The 19,767-nt window shown below is 38.7% G+C and overlaps 1 protein-coding gene across 1 annotated transcript in view; it reads left to right on the forward strand.

The window, feature by feature from the left end:
- Positions 1-19,767, forward strand: part of LOC137634449 (DNA cross-link repair 1 protein-like) — a 157,894-nt gene that overhangs the window by 77,254 nt on the left and 60,873 nt on the right. Inside the window, exon 7 of the mRNA XM_068366849.1 lies at positions 16,831-16,918. Within this exon, the coding sequence (XP_068222950.1) occupies positions 16,831-16,918 (88 nt within the window). The remainder of the gene's footprint in view (positions 1-16,830; positions 16,919-19,767) is intronic.

Genomic DNA, 19,767 nt, shown 5'->3' on the forward strand with positions numbered 1-19,767 from the left:
CACTATTATTTCAGGCATCCCCGGAGCAAAAGTCTGCGGCTCGGGCCACACTGAAGGTGTGGGTTGGTGGGTTTGCCCGGAATGTGAAGTCTAAGCGGCCGTACGTCCTATCTGAGGACTACTGCACCATGGTTTACCCCAACGCCAAGTCTTCAGCTGCTGTGGCTAGGCATATGGCAGCTCCCATCATTGCCCACATTGATGCCACTATAACGGGTCTCATCGACCCAGAGCAGGATCCATCGGACGCCCCCGGAGGTCTGGAGGACAATGTTGCCTCCATGAACCTGGACGTCGAACCAATGTTGCTAGACGAGCCGGATACAGTTAGGGTGGTAAGTGAGGCAGGTGTGTCCGGCGCTGAGATTCCTATCCTCAGCCCCGCTCTTTCTTCTTCTTCTGATCGCTCTTCTTTTCTTGGATTTTCTGGGGACCGTGATTCGTCTCAACGTTCATACCCGGTTCCCCCTAAGGATAAGTCTACTTCAAGGACCTTACCCAAAGCTCGCAAGCCTCACAAGACTTCTCATGGCTCTAAACATTGTACGAACCCGTCTTCAAAGACCTCTGGTTCCTCCTCTAAGTCTCACGACCCGGGAGTTCCTTCCGCCCCTCCTGCTGCTAGCCCGGGCCTTTCCGAATCAGCCATGCTTCGCATCGTGTCGGAGATGCAGGCAAAGTTGGTTTCGGAGATGCAGTCGAGGATGAACACGATGTTCTCTAACTTCGGTCAGAGAATTGGGGCTTTAGAGCAAGGAGCTCCGGAGAGAGTCCAAAGCTCTCTCATCCCGGATGCCTCTAAGCTCCCGCCGTTTGCCAAGAACAACCCCTGGCGGATGGCTCTTCATTCCCCGTTCTCAGACGGAATGTTGACTCTGGAGGGCCTTGGCACTCGTCCTCTAGAGGACTTTGAATTCTTTCCTCCGGGTCTGGCATTTCCATTTCATGGTTATGCCAGACTTACCGAGGAAGCTTTAGTCCGATTAGACAAGGTCCCCAAAGAGACGGTCATCTTCCCAAAGGAGCAAGCCCAATCTATTTGGGCCAGATTTTTGAATGACATCGGCTGCACTAACACCATGCTGACGCCTTATAAAAGCTCCTTTACGATGTTCTTAATAGACAAGAACACCTTGACTCCATGCGTCAATAAGGTGGCAGAGCTTGCCTTTCAATATGCTCTGGAGGAGAAGCCCTTGCCTCCCATCCGAGAGGTGGATCCAATCTCCCTCCTTCTTCCCTCAGGTATTGAGTGTTGGGACAACGTCCATACCACCTTTACCTCCGGCAAGCTTGCAGCAGACTGTGCCTCAGTCTTGTTTAGGGAGAAGCTTCCCCGTCTCCCGGAATCCCTCATTAAACAGGAATATGATTCCCGCCTACGTGTGGGCCGTACTCTAAACCTGGCCACATCCACGGAGTCGATAGCCTTGACTTACGATACGGAGAGTATTTTTAAGTCTCTCAACAAGGCTACGTTACAGTCTTTATATTATGACTTGTATGACTTCGCTACTGCTAAACGCAGATGTCGCAAGCATGTTCTAGCTGAGGCGACGATTAGGCATGAACCTAATAAACTCATCCGGTCCTCCTGTTGGGGTTCAAATCTCTTCCCCGAGGATCTCGTAGAGGAAGTCTTGGCGGAGGCCACTAGGGTTAATCAGAGCCTTAAGGCCCGTTGGGGTTTGACCCCTAAACGCAAGTATGACCCCGCAAATTATCAAGCCCGGGGTAGGAAGAAGCTTAGACCATATACCTCCACCCAGTTCAGGCAACAACAGAGTGCTTCATCCAACTTCCGGCTGCCTCTTCCTCCATCTTCTGTTGTCCCTGCACAGCCTTCCACCTCTCGGGCTCCTTCGGATGACTATGTCACCGTTCTGCTACCTAAGAGCCAGCTTTCTGGTGCCTCCGCCACTTCCCCTGCCTTTAACCAGTCCTACGAGGCTCATAGCTCTTCCCAGAGTTATGGTAGAGGTAGAGGCTACCACCGTGGCTCTAACCAGAACAAAGGCAGGGGAAGAGCCTTTCGCAGAGGAAAGAACTTCCGAGGCGGACGTGGAGGCAACTCCTCAAACCAATACTGAGGTGCAGCAGGTAGGGGGGAGGCTCTATGCCTTCCGCAACAAATGGAGGTTCAGTCCCTGGGCGTTCAGTATCATCTCCAAGGGACTAGGGTGGAGTTGGATTCAAGGACCTCCTCCTCCGAACAAATTTCGTCAACATTCCACTCCGGACCTGGTCGAATTTGTCCAGGATCTCTTACAAAAGAACGCCATACAAGAAACGAAACATCTGAAGTTTCAAGGTCGGCTGTTCAGTGTCCCGAAGAAGGATTCAGACAAGAGAAGAGTGATTCTAGATCTATCCCTTCTCAACTTGTCCATTCAATGCGACAAGTTTCGAATGCTTACCGTCTCGCAGGTGCGGACCTTACTTCCCCGTGGGGCCGTCACCACCTCTATCGATCTTACAGACGCCTACTATCACGTCCCGATAGCGAGACACTTCCGTCCGTACCTAGGCTTTCGCTTAGGGGACAAAAGTTACTCCTTCAAGGTGATGCCTTTCAGGCTCAACATTGCCCCAAGGATCTTCACAAAGCTAGCAGAAGTCGCTGTTCAGGAACTCAGGAATCAAGGGATTCAAGTAGTAGCCTATCTGGACGACTGGCTCATTTGGTCAGACACCTCCCAAAATTGCCTAAAAGCCACTCACAAAGTCATCCATTATCTCCAATCTCTAGGCTTCCAGATCAACTTCAAGAAGTCCCGTCTTCTTCCAAAATCGAAGTTCCAATGGCTCGGCCTGCAATGGGATCTTATATCTCATACTCTGTGTCTTCCCAGACCCAAGAGGTTAGAGATTGCAAGGAACACCAAACGCTTTCTCAAAGACAAAGTAAGTTCCAGACGACTCCAAGAGAAGATTCTGGGGTCCCTTCAGTTTGCCTCAGTGACGGATCTTCTTCTGAAGGCAAAATTGAAAGATATCAATCGTGTCTGGCGTTCGAGGGCGAACCGGAAGCTCCGGGACAGGAAAGTCCGCCTTCCTCCCATTCTACGGGAAAGACTTCTTCCTTGGACAAGAGCAAACAGTCTGTCAAAGTCAGTTCCCCTTCGATTTCCGCCTCCGGAATTAATCATTCACACAGACGCATCCTTATCAGGTTGGGGCGGCTATTCTCAGCTCAAGAAAGTTCAAGGTCTTTGGACTCCCTTGTTCCGCCATTTTCACATCAATGTGCTAGAGGCCATGGCAGTTCTTCTAACCCTGAAACGTCTCGCTCTTCCCAAGAAACAACACCTTCGTCTGGTCCTCGACAGCGAAGTGGTGGTCCGCTGCCTCAACAGAGGCGGGTCAAAGTCAGGGCCTCTGAACCATGTTCTAGTAGCCATATTCTCCCTAGCAGCCTCGAACCGTTGGCATCTTTCAGCTGTCCACCTGGCGGGAGTCCGGAATGTAGTGGCAGACGCCCTGTCCCGGACCTCCCCTCTAGAATCGGAATGGTCACTCGATCTAAAGTCATTTCGGTGGATTCTCTCTCAGGTTCCCGGTCTCCAAGTGGACCTCTTCGCCATGGAATCCAACCACAAATTGAGAGTATATGTGGCTCCCAATCTAGACCCTCAGGCTTACGCCACAGACGCCATGTCACAGAATTGGGACAACTGGGAAAAGATTTATCTCTTTCCCCCGGTGAATCTTTTGCTGAAAGTTCTAGACAAACTGAGATCCTTCAAGGGACAAGTAGCCTTGGTCGCACCCAACTGGCCCAAGAGCAACTGGTATCCTCTCCTGCGGGAGTTGAGACTATACCCTCACCCGATACCCAATCCGGTTCTGTCTCAGATAGTACAAACACGCGTTGTGTACGCTTTCTCAAACATTCAGAGCGCCCTAACTTTATGGACTTTATGAAGTTTGCGGCTATGCATGGTGCCAATATTGATCCTCAAAACACCTTGTTCCTAGAATCGGATAAACGGGATTCCACCATCCGCCAGTATGACTCTGCAGTTAAAAAGTTGGCAAAATTTTTAATAGACTCAGACGTGAACTGTATGAACTTGAACCTTACAGTCACTTTCTTTAGATCTTTATTAGAATCAGGTCTGGCAGCCAATACTATCACCACTATTAAATCGGCTCTGAAAAAGATCTTCCTAGTGGGTTTTAACATAGACTTAACCGACTCTTTGTTAGCTTCAATTCCGAAAGCTTGTGCCAGACTGAAACCGGTTACTCGTCCTACCCCGGTGACCTGGTTCCTTAATGACGTACTCAAATTGGCTTCTGATACCATTAACAGTTCTTGTGATTACCTGCCCCTTCTCAGGAAAACACTTTTCCTAGTGAGCTTGGCTTCCGGGGCAAGAATTTCTGAATTGGCAGCCTTGTCGAGAGACCCGGGTCATATTGACTTTCTGCCTTCAGGAGAGGTCCTTCTTTCTCCTAACAAATTCTTTTTGGCTAAGAATGAAGACCCTCAAAACAGATGGACCTCCTGGAAAATTGTTCCCCTCACGCAAGATCCGTCGCTGTGCCCTGTCACTACTCTTAGGTCTTATTTATCCCGGACCTCCTCTAACTCCTCGGGGCCTCTATTCGTTAGAGAACAAGGCGGTACCATTACTATTAAAGGGATCAGGCAACAAATTTTGTATTAAACAAGCTAACCCTGACTCTTTTCCTCTTGCACATGATATCAGGGCGGTTGCCACCTCGGTGAACTTCTTTCACCACATGAATTTTACAGACCTTTCCAGGTATACAGGGTGGAAATCACCGTCAGTGTTCAAGAAACACTACCTTAAACATTTGGAAGCCCTAAAATTTTCTACAGTAGCCGCAGGGAGCGTAGTTACTCCCGAGTAACTCACAGGTTAATGCCTTGACTCTTTATCTCTCCCTCTTACCTGCCTCATTTATACCCTATTGTATTCGTTGGTCTCGCACCTGAATACTGTTATTATATTTGTAAATTTTATGCTCCTGAGTATCTGTATATATTATCACTCACGGCATTATTATACCTACCTTATTGGATTTATGTTCATATTTAAGATACCCTTATAATTGTTTTTTGGTACTCATCTGATTAAAGCATCCTGTATTTCTCTTACGCTTATGTTTTTTCCTTTATTTTGCAAGTTTGGTGACATTTTTCTCTTGTATAGATTCACTGGGCGGCACAGGTTCGAGCCCAGAAAAGGGATTTTGACGTAGGAAAAATCTATTTCTGGGCGAAGGACCTCTGCCGCCCAGTGAACCCTCCCTGCTCCTCTCCCTTGGAGTCCCCAAACTTTGGGTGCTAAGGAGTTGGGTTCTGAGCGGATGCATTGTAGTAGTACCGAGTGAGGTTGAACGGCTCTCCTCTATTGGGGTTCTCTGTCGTGGATTAATCTAAATAGTGCGGGACTTCTGGAATATACGCCCAATTTTATACCGACACCAATAGGTGAGCGAGCTAGTTAGCCTAGCACTCCTTTACATTTTTTCTCTGGTATATTTAGCAGTAAATTACCTAAGAATAAGTGCTAAATGGAGCTTATTCACTGGGCGGCACAGGTCCTTCGCCCAGAAATAGATTTTTTCTACGTCAAAATCCCTTTTTTTTTCAAACCATAACCTAACTTGGCTAGTGGTTGTAGTGCACCGTTCAGTAAGATTATGGTGGTTCATGTAACCTCTTAAGATTTGAGATCCTCTTTTAGAGCCACAATTTTTTTAATTTCTTCAGACTCTTCTGCTGCATAACCCTCGCATTCCACATTTCTAGGAATATTTTAGACATCTAAAATCTGTGAGGCAGAAGACTGAGATGGCAGCCTGGATCCTTATATCCCTCCTTTCTGTAAAGTAAGGGCCTCTAAACGACAGCTTATTGATGATAAGCCCCCTTAACTCTTATTTTGAATTGATCTGTTAAATGATTCACTAAAACCTTTTGATTGATTCATATTTGCTTTACTAGGTATGTTGAATGCTTACAAGCGTGGGCACTAGCTCAGCACAGTTTTCTCTAAGGGGTAAATATAGGGATTAATACCTCACTTATATATATGAGTCTCCTAAGCAAATGCTATTCAAGTCCCTGCATAGTGTGAACAATCGGAAAAGTCTCGAAATAGATTATTAAAATACAATAGTGAAAATTAGTCTGATTATTATTTTTATTTTTTCTTTGCCTACACATACACCGAATAGTCTGGCCTATTCTTTACACAGTCTCGTCTTTCCTCATACACCTTACAACACTGAGATTACCAATCAATTCTACTTTGCTCAAAGGGTTAATTACTGTACTGTAATAATAGGGAGGTAGATAAAATTGCTGTTACAGGTGTTGATGTGCCAGTGATGGGAGATGAGAATAATAGAGAGATTACAAAAGACGAAGTGAAGAGAGCACTAGATGATATGAAAGCAGGAAAAGTACCTGGTATGGATGTGACCTAAATTCATTAAAATTTATCCTAAATTTAGGTTGTCTTGCATGTGGAAATATACAGTATTTACACCCATTTGGGTTTAATGTTAAACTTTTAAAATGGATTTTGACGTAGGAAAAATCTATTTTTGGGTGAGATAGCCAGGTCGTCCTGATGGAAGGTCCTTCCACCAGCTTCCTACTTTATAATATAACTTTTATGAAAAGTTTTTATTATAATAATAAATTATTCTTATAAAAGAATAATTCAGGAGGGTACAAATTAACAGACTAAATCGCTAAGCTTTAAATCGTTACTATGCTTTAAAACGCTATCTTAAATCGCTATTCTTCGTAGGTCCAAATTGGACTTGCAAGCAAATAAATACCATAGTAAAAATTAATAATAATTAATGATAACATAAAAGGCCATAAAACGTAAGTGATATAACCTATCTGACAGAGTACCAGATGGGCAAAATTAACTAGAAAATTTACCGAAGCGAACATACCCAAAATGGCTGCCGATATCTCGGCAGGACAATCGCTTCCAAAACTAAAAACCACCATAATGGAAATAGAACAAATGCCCGGTACTGCCAAAAGCTGCCAAAACAAACTATGGTACTTAACATTGGTAAGGGTGAAGTAACAACGTCAGTCATGTTGAAATAACGAGAAATTCTTCGAAAAAACACTGTGCCCAAAAAAAACTATTCTTGCTTCAAGTCCAATTAAAGAAGGATGTCCTAGAGGGCGCGCGTGGTAGGTGTCGTTGGGGAGTTCAACCATGTTATCTAGGGCCTGTCACGGCCCTCCCCATTGATGAAGGGATTATCTAAATGGAAGACAACCTGTGAATAGTGGTTTACACACGCCTTTGTTTAATACACGACACCTACAAGGTGTTCGCGCGAGGGTTGTAACCTCTGCATTCCATGCTTTTATCTTTCTCTAGTATATTTGGAAGATTTATATTAGGAAAGGTATAAGGAAGGACCTTTCTCACCGGCCGTCACAGGCCTCTTCCCAGAAATAGATTTTTCCTTCGTCAAAATCCCTTTTATTATAAAAAATAAGTGCTGTATAGAACATAGAAAGTACATGTATTGAAAATGGGTAGAAAAAATGTTTCAATGGGTAAGTTACTGTTTGCCATGCCCCTAACGGAATTATTCCCGTTATGTACTTCGATTCAGCGTTATGAAGCTTCATCTATGGTGGATAACGGGGGAGGGTGGGCTGTGGCACCCTAGCAGTACCAGCTGAACTCGGTTGAGTCCCTTGTCATGCTGGGAGGAACGTAGAGAGGAGAGGTCCCCTTTTTTGTTTCATTGTTTGATGTCGGCCATCAATTTATTTTCCTTCCTCACCAATTTTACCCAATTGTTTTCAGCTTATTTAATAATAATTGATTCCTTCCTGCATAATAAATTACAATTTATTTAGTTTAAATACTTAGAATGAAACAATACTTTGTAGTCTGCAATATTTCATGTGCTTATATTATTCAATGCAGATTTTGCATAGACAAATTTAGTGTGTGACATTCTATTTATTGCAGGTTTTGTATAGATGAATTTAAAGTGTATTATTCTAGCTTGTATATGAGAGCTCTGTCCAGAAACACATAGCATGTTCTATTTTTAGCTATGTCCCCTTAAAGCTGACATTGTTTTTTTTTATGAAGAAATTTTTTTTCTCTATCTCTTATTTCTTAGTGGACAAATTTCAACTTTACTGTTGTTTTCTTGGCTTCTTTCTTCATATGGTTCCAGAATTGCTGGTGACTGAACCTCGTTACCTGCTACATCTCCCTCATTTATAACATCCAATTTTATGAAAAAGATTACTCAAGTCTACGCTGTATTTGCTATCTGAATCCATTTTCACGTGTTTAGCTTATTTTAAACCAACCGCGTGGCAGAGTCAAGTTGTCTCTCAGTGACACAATTGCGGAGCAGCCTTTGCCAAATCTCGCGAGCCTGGTTGCGACCTGTGCCGGTTGGTATAGTTAATTGTATCAATAAATGAAAATGCAGCCAAGTGATTATTGATTTATTTTAGACAGAATTAGTTTAGACATGTCAGTCCACCTTTAATGTTCATCTATTATCTGTCATTTACATGTTAGAATATCCTCAATTATAGTTTTCTATGGTATCCATGTTTCTCTTTTTCTGTCTCTATTCTTTTCATGGTTATTTGAGTTGTAACTAGTAAGGCTCCCAAATTTCTGATGCATAAGTTAATAATGGTAGGATCATCTGTTTAAATGCTTTTCTATATGGAGAAAGTGGCATTTTACTTTTTTTAATCTCATTTTGTTTACTAAAAGCTCTCCTTCCCATTGCTTATCCTTCTTTTAATTTTGGTCCCATGTCCTGGGGAAACACTTACTGTCTGTCCTAAGTATGTATATTCATTAACAATCTACAGAGGTTCTCTCATAACCCTTATTTGCTGTCTGCATTTTTATCAAATATTATCTTAGTTTTACTCATAATCATTTTCAGTCCTACCTATATTCTTTTCTATTCAAATTTTCTCTCATCTTTTGCAATTCCTTTCATGATTCACTAAATAGAACTATGCAATTTGTAAATCCTAAGTTGTTTAAGGCATTACCCATCATAAATTATTATTATATATAAATATATAAATATATATATATATATATATATATATATATATATATATATATATATATATGTATATATATATATATATATATATATATATATATATATATATATATATGTAGTATATATATATATATATATATATATATATATATATATATATATATATATATATATATATATATATATATATATATATATATATATATATATACACACATACACACATTTATCTACATGTATATGTGTATACATCAACTCCCATCATTTGGCTGAGATACATACTCAAGTCCAACATAATTAGTTTTGGCTGGAATTTATCCAATTAAGTGATATTTTTCTATTTTCTAGAGGGTTCTAAAACAAGATATAGCTAATTTGGCAAAAAAAATAATAACTTTATAGATAAGAAATTATTTTACTAAAAGTAAATTAAAATTATATAAGGGTATATATATAAGTGTGCTACTTTTATAAGCACACATTGAGTATGTGTTGTTTAAGATGTTAAGGCTGGATAACGAAGTTCATCTTATTAGCTTTAAAAGTATTTATTCTCTAAAAACAAGAGAGTTAAACATCTCCATCATAGAGTGGAGCTGGTTTTGGTCGGATGACCAATTCAGGTGAAGTATAGATATGAACTGATTAAATTATCGATATCACAGATATCGTATGCTTAGTTGACGTAGCATTTTAAACACAATGTGGAAACTTCCATTCTTTCTCGGAAGACACCTGCATCCGGTGACGTCACAATCTTTCACACACTGATGCATTGGTGTTGACGTTTAAGAAAAATGTTACATTGCCGAGGCTGCATAGTGCATCCTGTTTATGATTTTACATGACTACAGCAAATCTCACGGCTAGCATCTTCATCCAAAATGACATATTACGTCATGTGTTTTAAACATGTAATAACAACTATTTCATTTATTACATTAGCTCGGCCAGCTATCTCAATTTTTCCCCAAAAAAAATTTAACAACAAGCCAAAACATGTTTACTAGGTGTGACTGGACATATGTATTATTCTTTGTTTAACTTTAGCCATAAGCAAATGAGGACGAATGTCCAAATAGGCACATCAAAAAATAATAACAATAATGCATATGAAAAGATATTACCAAAGCAAAGAAAAAAAATGCATGATAAATACAGATCATATATATGGTACATTGCTAGCAAATGATTATATGGTACCAAAAAAAAATACTGATATACATATGATTTGGTAACTTGTTAAAGAATAATTGTTACCTTTGTCAGAAACATAGATTAACACAATACGGTAACTAATAAAAATATTTGTTACCTTGGTAAAAATTAAATTTTTTAGTGCACAAACACGAATTCCTGGTACGTACACGTACCACGGTTTCGTACATATATATATATATATATATATATATATATATATATATATATATATATATATATATATATATATATATATATATTTATATATAGGGCTGATATATTTTATTAGATGCCCATAGATTCTGTTAATTTTTTTTTTCTTTTCTTTTTAACATTCCGGCTTATATATTTTATTAGATGCCGAGAGAAAAAATTATTTATATTTTTTTTAAATGTTTTTTTAAAATTTATTTTTAACTATGCAAAGTTCAAAAATTTCCTCTTTTACATATTACTAGCGTACTAACAGCTTTTCTTACAAACTCAAATTCCAACATTTTACTCCTTTATCGAATGAGGTAAGAAAGTGATTATTAAATTCACCACCCGAGTCTGAGATTATCATGTGTGGAATTCCATGTTTACAAATGTAACACTCGTAAAACTTCCAAGCGCATTCAATCGCAGTTTTAGTTTTAAGCGCTATTAGTTCTGTATATCGAGTTAAAGCATCTATAATTACTAAGAGGTGCTTATTTCCTCTGTCTGACTCGTAAAATCCTTTTAACAAATCTAAATGTATTCTTTCAAAGGGTTGATTGGGCACAGGATGAGCCCCTAGGCTGACAGGTGTTTTCGTATGCCCTTTGTTTTCCTGACATGTGCGACAATTAGCTATGTGTCTTTTTATATCTGTAAGCATCGTATGCCAATAAAACAATGATTTGGCTTTCTGTGACAATGAGAACCCCGGGTGTCCATGTAATGGATTTGAATGCAACCAATTCAGGACAGTGGAAATAAGTGAGATTGGTACTACTACCTGGTCGTTAGTTACATGTGGTGTATTGCGGGTTTTCCTTGTCACAGCCCTACACAGAATATTATCTTTGATTATATAATTCTGCTGCTTATACTTTATATATCCCTTTTCCTTATGATTGCCTTTCAAAGCATTTATAATTGTTTCTATTTTCTGATCTTTTCTTTGCTCAGTCTGTAACAATTCAGCGCTCCAGCCTAAATCTTCTTGTTCAGATATCGTTTTAACAATAGGCATGGATGTTGATATATCTATTAATTCAGCTAAAGGCTCCGTACAAGATGACACGGGGTTGCGTGATAATGCATCCGCAATGATATTTGCTTTCCCAGGTAAATACCCGATTCTTGCGCCAAAATCTCGAATGATCAAATGCCACCGAGTTCGTTTAGGGCTGTGGTTGAAGCCTTTAAAGAACTCTGTTAGTGGTTTATGGTCAGTAAGAACCTTAACGGGATAACCGTAAATTATGAACTTAAAATGCACTAGTGAATTAACAATAGCTAGCCCTTCCTTGTCTATTACTGCATACTGTACTTACTTTCGGAAGTTCTCAATTTTCGAGAATAGAAAGCTATCGGGAAAAATTGTTTATCATATTGCTGAAGCAATACCCCTCCTACTCCTAAGTCTGAGGCGTCTGTTGCAATGAAGAATTCCTTACCGAAGTCAGGAAATTTTAAGATAGGAGAACTACACAGTTCATCTTTCAAGGTATTAAACGCCTGTTGATGTTGCTCAGACCATATGAAATCTACGCCCTTCTTCGTAAGATCAGTTAAAGGAGCGGCTATTATTGAATAGTTGCGTATAAAACGCCTGTAATATCCACTACAACCCAGAAATTGCTGTATTCCCTTGACATTAGTAGGTATGGGAAAATTACGTATAGCCGACACCTTATCATGGACTACTTTAAGACCTTAGCTTGACACCATGAAACCCAAATATATTAATTCTGTTTTGAAAAATTCACACTTACTAATCTTTACCCTTAAGTTATGTTGTCTTAATCTCTGTAGTACTAGTTCTAACTACGTAGATGTTCTTCTAAGGTGTTGGAAAAGATTACAAGATCATCCATATAGGCATGCAATATATCCCCTAACAAGTCTCCAAACACTATGTTAATCATTCTTGTAAATGTTATAGGAGCACAACGTAAACCAAAAGGCATCCGTAAAAATTCATAATGTCCCCTGGCTGTGCTGAAGGCTGTGTATGGGATACTATCTTCTTCTAATGATATCTGGTGAAAGCCTTTAAGTAAGTCCAAACTGGTAAAATATTTATTCTGACCTAACAAAGACAAAATATCGTCAGTACATGGCACTGGGAATCGATCAGGGATCGTCTCCTCGTTTAGACGACGGAAGTCGACGCAGATACGCCATGTTCGATCTTTTTTCGGTACAACTATTAAAGGAAAATTATAAGGGCTGTTTGATTTCCTAATGACTCCTTCTTCTAGCATTTGACCTACTTCATCATTTATTTCATTCTGGAATTTCATAGGGAGTCTGTACGAGGGTACATAGATAATTTTCTGCTTGTCCTTTAACCTTATTTGATGCTCGATCACATCTGTTTTTCCTAAGGATCCATCCGTAGTGGAAAAAACATCATGATATTTAGTTAAAAGTCCAAAAATTTTCTGCTGAATTTCTTCGTCTTGAATGTCTTTATTGATTTTATTTTTAATAGACCGCAAAAGGGATTCATCCGCAACTGATTGAGAGTGATTGATCTCAGCAACGGTAAGAATACGATGTTTATAAACTTCTACATCCAAGATATGTTGATTTTTGTGAATTACTAAAGTGTTATTTAAATGATTACAGACTTCAATATTACATTGTTGATGTGAGCCTACTGTATAAATAGCTTGTGTGACAGACAATCCGTTAGTTTTCAAAGTGTCGGAAAGGATTAATATTTCAGATCCCGGTAATGTTTTCTTTATTTGCACTATTAAATTCGAAGGTACGTTTGGTTCGATAGATTGCGTGCAAGATGATATTACGGGTGAACGAGAATTCTGCTGGGTCGCGTATATTATTTCTTTATTAGTGAGACAAGTTATTGGTTCTTCAACGTACGTTACGGTTACATTTGTCGTCTCCTTTTTATCCAAAACTGATTTTAAGGTATTAGAAGACTTATAGAATTTCCCTTTGATATACACGCCGTGCTTGGCAGGGGATAAGATAATGTTTTGATTTCCCATAGATGGGTATCCTATAATTACAGCTGGATACATATCAATGTTTTGTACAACAACAAATGTATCGGCAAACCTGCGTTTACCGACTTTGAACTGAACATGAGTTATGCCTATGACATTTAATTCCTTATTTCCTATACCCGAGTGTCTAACTCCGGATTTTTCAATCGGAAAGTTCGAAAACAACAAATGATGTGTCTTCAAATCCATGATATTACGTGGACTACCAGAGTCAAAAAATAACGTAAAGGATTTGTGTTCTAAATTTACAGCATATAAGGTTGGTCGTAACTCATTTTGGCTTATTATTGTATGAATTCGTCGCAAATCTACAGGAGCATGTACTGTTTTACTTAATTCGGCCGTGTGTTTCATAGGAAAATCTATTGTCTCACAATTATCTGATAAAACATTAAATTGATTATTCAATACTATCGATGTTGACATGAATGACCTTGACCCAACATCACTCTCTTCCCCTCTGGAGTTAACTATGTGGTATTTGCTTTGCTCTGCACATTCTGAAAATTAGTCTGACCTTGCGAGGTCTGGTTTGACGACCCAGGCTCAGCGATATTCGAAGAAGTGTTTGTTTGCTTTGGACTCTGAACTGCATTGACATTTGGTTGTTTCTTCTTATTGTTAAAATGAGGATTTTTCTTTTTATTTCCATATGGAACTGACTGTGGACTTGACTGCGTATTTCTGGGATTCTGTTGTGTCTTACGCGAGTAACATTGATTGTATGAATGAGTTGAACTATTATGAATCGAGCAGAATTTCGTTCTGCAGTCCGCGCTTAAGTGACCTTGACGTTTGCAATTATAACACGTCATTCCCGCTACTTGACTATTAACTACGTTCACTGTTTGTGGCTTTGTTTCATTCTTTGCAAAAACTTGAGTTAACACGGGATCGAGATCTGGACACTTGGACATGTGTTTCTTTATCTGTTTATATACATCCAATTCCGTACTTGCAGGCGTTAACTTTTTATCAAAACACCACACTAAAGCTTCAGGCAACATAAGTGTCATGCAAGTTAAATACATTAATCGTAAAAAATCTTTCACAGAGATGTTATCCCTAGTAACCCAAGTGGAATTACCTAAAATGTCCTGATATTCATTAAGCCTATCAGCTATGAGAGCTGCTCTCTCAATAACATTAAGCCGATTCATAGTGGCTTGATTAAGTGTATTTCGTAACGTTAATACTACATCCAAGGCTTCTTCACCCCCATAGACCGCGCGTAACCTAACTTTGAAATCATCCCAGGTAACTGCTTCTTGAAATGAAACACCTCTTAAATATGCACTCGCATCCCCCTTAGAAAAATCTATAAAACTTTTAGCTTCTTGTAATTGTACAAAAGGGTCTACGATTTGTTTGGCATTTAAATGGGCATCGACGGATGAAATCCATGACTCCACATTTTGTGGCAAGAACCCATTGACTCGACCCTGAAAAGGAAGGATTGCTGACCTGGCATTTACAAGCGTCACAATTGGAGGAGGATTAGTCGGGCCTACGCCACTAGGTCCAGGGGTAGGGCTCACAGGGGGAGTCATGACTGCTGTATTTCTTTTCCTATCTCTTCGACCCCTTGCAATTCTATCAAAATATCTATATGAATACAGACGTCCACTGCGTAAACGCATATGTATAATAAAATTCCCCAAACAATGTTACTAATCCCAAGACATTTCCCGAGAATTTCTGAAAGAAAACTGAACACAAAGATATTTCCTGTAAATTTCTGAAAGAAAAAGGAATTAGCACAAAGAGAGAAAAAATTCTAGATGAGAATTCGGAGTTGAACACAGTTTCCTTTAATGAAAGGAAAATAAAAGAATAGCAAATCACTCACCCCAGTAATAATCGACTAACGACTCGTGATAACTACACTTCACTGCCCAAACTGGAATGAATTAAAAAATTTGTACTTAGCTTACATATGGTTCTGTGTGATGTCGACACATCCTCTCTCTCTCTCTTGATGTTTTGTTAGCGATGTATCGTTCGAGTTTCCGTTGAATGTAGTGCTTCCTGGATATGTTTTGTAAACGTTGAACGTCAGTCCTTGGGTTTCCTAGGATGTTGATTGAAGATCCAGTTCATCAGTTTGTATTTATAACATTCATTAAATGTTGTATATTTCGATGGACTATGTTACTTAGTCAAAATTGTAGATACATGTAGATAACGTTGAGTTCTTGAAGATCTTTCTCTGGTTTTACAGCTTTATTTTGATGTCTTGAAGATCTTCCTCTAATTCTTAGAGTTTATTATTATAATTACTTGAAGATCTTTCTCTGATTCGTAGAGTTTAACCGCTGCCACCATTTATAAGTGTGCTACTTTTATAAGCACACATTGAGTATGTGTTGTTTAAGATGTTAAGGCTGGATAACGAAGTTCATCTTATTAGCTTTAAAAGTATTTATTCTCTAAAAACAACAGAGTTAAACATCTCCATCATAGGAGTGGAGCTGGTTTTGGTCGGATGACCAATTCAGGTGAAGTATAGATATGAACTGATTAAATTATCGATATCACAGATATCGTATGCTTAGTTGACGTAGCATTTTAAACACAATGTGGAAACTTCCATTCTTTCTCGGAAGACACCTGCATCCGGTGACGTCACAATCTTTCACACACTGATGCATTGGTGTTGACGTTTAAGAAAAATGTTACATTGCCGAGGCTGCATAGTGCATCCTGTTTATGATTTTACATGACTACAGCAAATCTCACGGCTAGCATCTTCATCCAAAATGACATATTACGTCATGTGTTTTAAACATGTAATAACAACTATTTCATTTATTACATATACACCTCCATTAATAACATCAAGTTCAAGTATGAAATATAGTATTTTGTACAGTGAAAGAAGTGAACCATGTGTGTGAACATACATAAACACCAAGGTCAGGTGAAAAATATTAATTTTATAGAGAATTGAATGCAAAATAAGCCAGTTTAGATTCAAATATTTAGGCATATTAATTTTTTTTTCTATTTTACTGTCAAATAGTTTTATTTATCCTCTCCCTAATATATTTGATTAGTGTGTTTTTTAATTAGTGATTTGACAAACATGATTATTTTTCCTAAAGGTGAATCAATATATCCTTTCATCTAATTATTAGTTATTCAGGATTAAATTTTTTGTTTTATTTTAGAATGGAAGATTTTTCTTATGATGTTGCATCATAATTTTTTATTGATTGGTTGTTGATATGGCCTTTATAATGTATTATCAAATCCATTACTGTGTACTATAGTAGTAGTTTATTTTTTATATATTAAGATGGGTCTTCATTTTTTCTTGCAGGAGCAGACTCTTCCAGAGAAACAATTACAGCAAAAAAATTACTATGGTGGAGGAAACAGGACCTGTCCATTCTACAAATATATACCCGGTATTCTTTAATTAAAATTTATTATTGTTAGATGTATATCAAAGGTAGCAGCATGGCATTACTCAACTCTTCATACTTTATAAGTTATTAATATCAAATGATATTTGAAGACCAATTATTTGATTATTTAAATTATTATATTTAATTATGAGGCTAACAGGATTTAGTCTATAAAATTGTATTTAAAACAGTATAATGATTCAGTTACTGGAACTACAATCCCATTACCAACATAATTTCATATTTACCTTCAAAATTTATTTAACTGCGTTCCTTTCCTATATTAACTCTAGAGTAACAACGGAAGAAAAACATTGAAAACAAGTAGATTGACAATAACAGACCTTGTCATAATGTCATCACACCCTTTTCACTTAAAAGAAGCAAAATTAATAGAGTATCAGAAACCACCCATGAGTTGAAAGATGTTCTGTGAACTTAACCAATTACTAGACTAGACTGTCTCTCCTAAGGATAAGCCTCCTATTAAAGGATGAAGGATTGTATTTGTGTTGGAACAAAGCTAAAAATTTTAAGTAATCTGTATTTTTCCCATCGATAGAAATATTTCTTTTAAAGTACACTTACTGCCTCAACCTCCCTGCAACTCCTAGGTTAAGGTCAAAGTGGCTGCTCAGTAGATTGTCGTGTGAGCAGGGCTTACCTGCCACCCTGCAGAAACTAATCATACTCCTATTAAAGGACTCGAGTGTGTTTAGTTGGGAAAGATATGAATTATTATTATTATTATTATTATTATTATTATTATTTTTTCAATATTTAACTTAGCCGGTGATTATATAGCTGCAACTCTGTTGCCCGACAGACAACTCTTCGGTAAAAACTCGCCAGCGATCGCTACACAGGTTGCGGGTGTGCCCAACAGCGCCATCTGTCGTCCAGATACCCAGTACTCAATGTAAACAAAGACTCAATTTTCTCTCTGTCGAGCTATCGACAAGACGTACTTACTCGCTGTTGCTAAACTAGAGTTTTTTCACAACTAATTGGTGAAGTACTTTATTCTAGTTTTGAGCTTTCGCTATGCAGGTGTTTTATCTTCATCTTAAATCTTGAACTCGTTTTGGATAGATTTAATTATGGTGACAAAGAGAGTATGGACTTTCTTTCACTTTTAAATGGCCGACCCTTCCCTTAGACGGAAGTGTGTTTAGGCTTTTAGTAATTATCTTATCACGTTATAGATTTTCCTCTAAATATTTTATATCTCTCCGCCTTTATTAGGCCTCTTCGATTAACTTTCCATTTATTATAAACATATAAAAATAAATTTTAATGTTTTGTTTATATAGACCCTTCCAGAGAGTAGGCGGTCCTAACTTGGAAACCGAAGTTAATCAACGTTGAGCCCTTTATTTCGTAATTAGCTTTTAAAGAGCTAAGGATTTAAAACTTTTTAAATGTAATATTTTATGAAAGAATTTCTTTGATAGTCTTCGTACTGTTTTCAAAGATGAACTAACGTTTAGTTTTTTTATGCTACGCAGTTGTTGACGTTCAGGACGTTCAACATGCGCTCTATCGTTACGATAGAGAGAGAGTGTATCACGGTTTCACTTTGCAGTAAGAGTAAATCGATTCTGACGTTTTGTTCATTCTTTCTTAGCTTAAATGTTTTAAATTCTATTTTAAAGGAACTTTTTATTTGAAAAACCTTTCAGTTTTTTCCTTTAGTCAAATAACATGTTTTTTGACGAAATATAATTGGGCTCTTCTCTTAGGTGCGAAATCAAGAGAGAAAGAGAGAGAGAGATAGAGACGGAGGGAGAGAGAGGAGAGAAAACGTTCCGTTCAAGCGGGTAACGTTGTTCTCGAGTTACTCTCGTCCCTAGTCGCTGTACGGGGAGGAAAGATAAAACGTTTTTAGTTTTTTATTCTCGTCCCCAGGCTATGTGCGGTGAGAGATTGAAAACGTAGTTATATGAACTAGTGTTTAGTCTCTTTCCCAGCCACTGATTTTTTTTATCTTAAAATATGTTTTCTGTTTTTTGCTGGTATTAATGAGCTTGCATTATACGACTGATTTCGCAATTACTACCTTTTAATGAAGGGTAGAATTGCGTGTTTCAGGTAGAAATCAGTAAAAGTTTCGATTTCAGTGAAATAAGTGCAAAACAGAAAATCGAAGTGATAAAGTGATATGCGCAAAGTGTTACAGTGTTGCGTCCGAGGGTTCGTCTGTTCGTGCCTATCGTTCACCTAGTCCGGGACCTCTTGCATGCTCCCAAGCCCAGGGGAGAAGTAATGTCAAACGACTTATGGGTTCGAGAGGCCTTGATCAACGAACAGACGTTTTCCCTCTATGGTATCGGGTGTATCTTACCAAGATCTCCCCTACCATAAGACGAGAGAGACATTGTTTCTCCTCGTCATCCGAAGGCTTTTCGCATAAGAAACCTGTCACAAGGTTTCGAAGCCCTTAAGCAAAAGTCAGTCCTTTCAGGACAGGTCCAGCGTCCTGGTTACAACCATTAGGACAGCTCTGACCCTATGCAGTCATCGGATAACTGCTCGCCGCCTAACAAAAGCGTAACACAGACTCCGAGAGTCTTTTTTTGTTGGCAAAGTGTTGCGGTCACAGACGTTACCCTCGTCTCTTACCACAACCATTTCCGTTGATCCTTAATGGGTTGTATGGCAATACATGCAGTATATGCTTGCCTCCCTTATGGAAGACTATTCTGCCGATTAGTCCGTTGAGTCTAGCCGTTTATCTCATCGATATCCTGGCTTTCAGACAACCTAACGTTCCTTTGTGCTTACTGTTGACGTTGGCGTAGCTTAGTCACGTCAGTCAGGTTGTTTAGAACCACACTCGATGCGGTCTC

The sequence above is a fragment of the Palaemon carinicauda genome, chromosome 44 (assembly GCF_036898095.1).
Source record: "Palaemon carinicauda isolate YSFRI2023 chromosome 44, ASM3689809v2, whole genome shotgun sequence".
Lineage (NCBI taxonomy): Eukaryota > Metazoa > Arthropoda > Malacostraca > Decapoda > Palaemonidae > Palaemon > Palaemon carinicauda.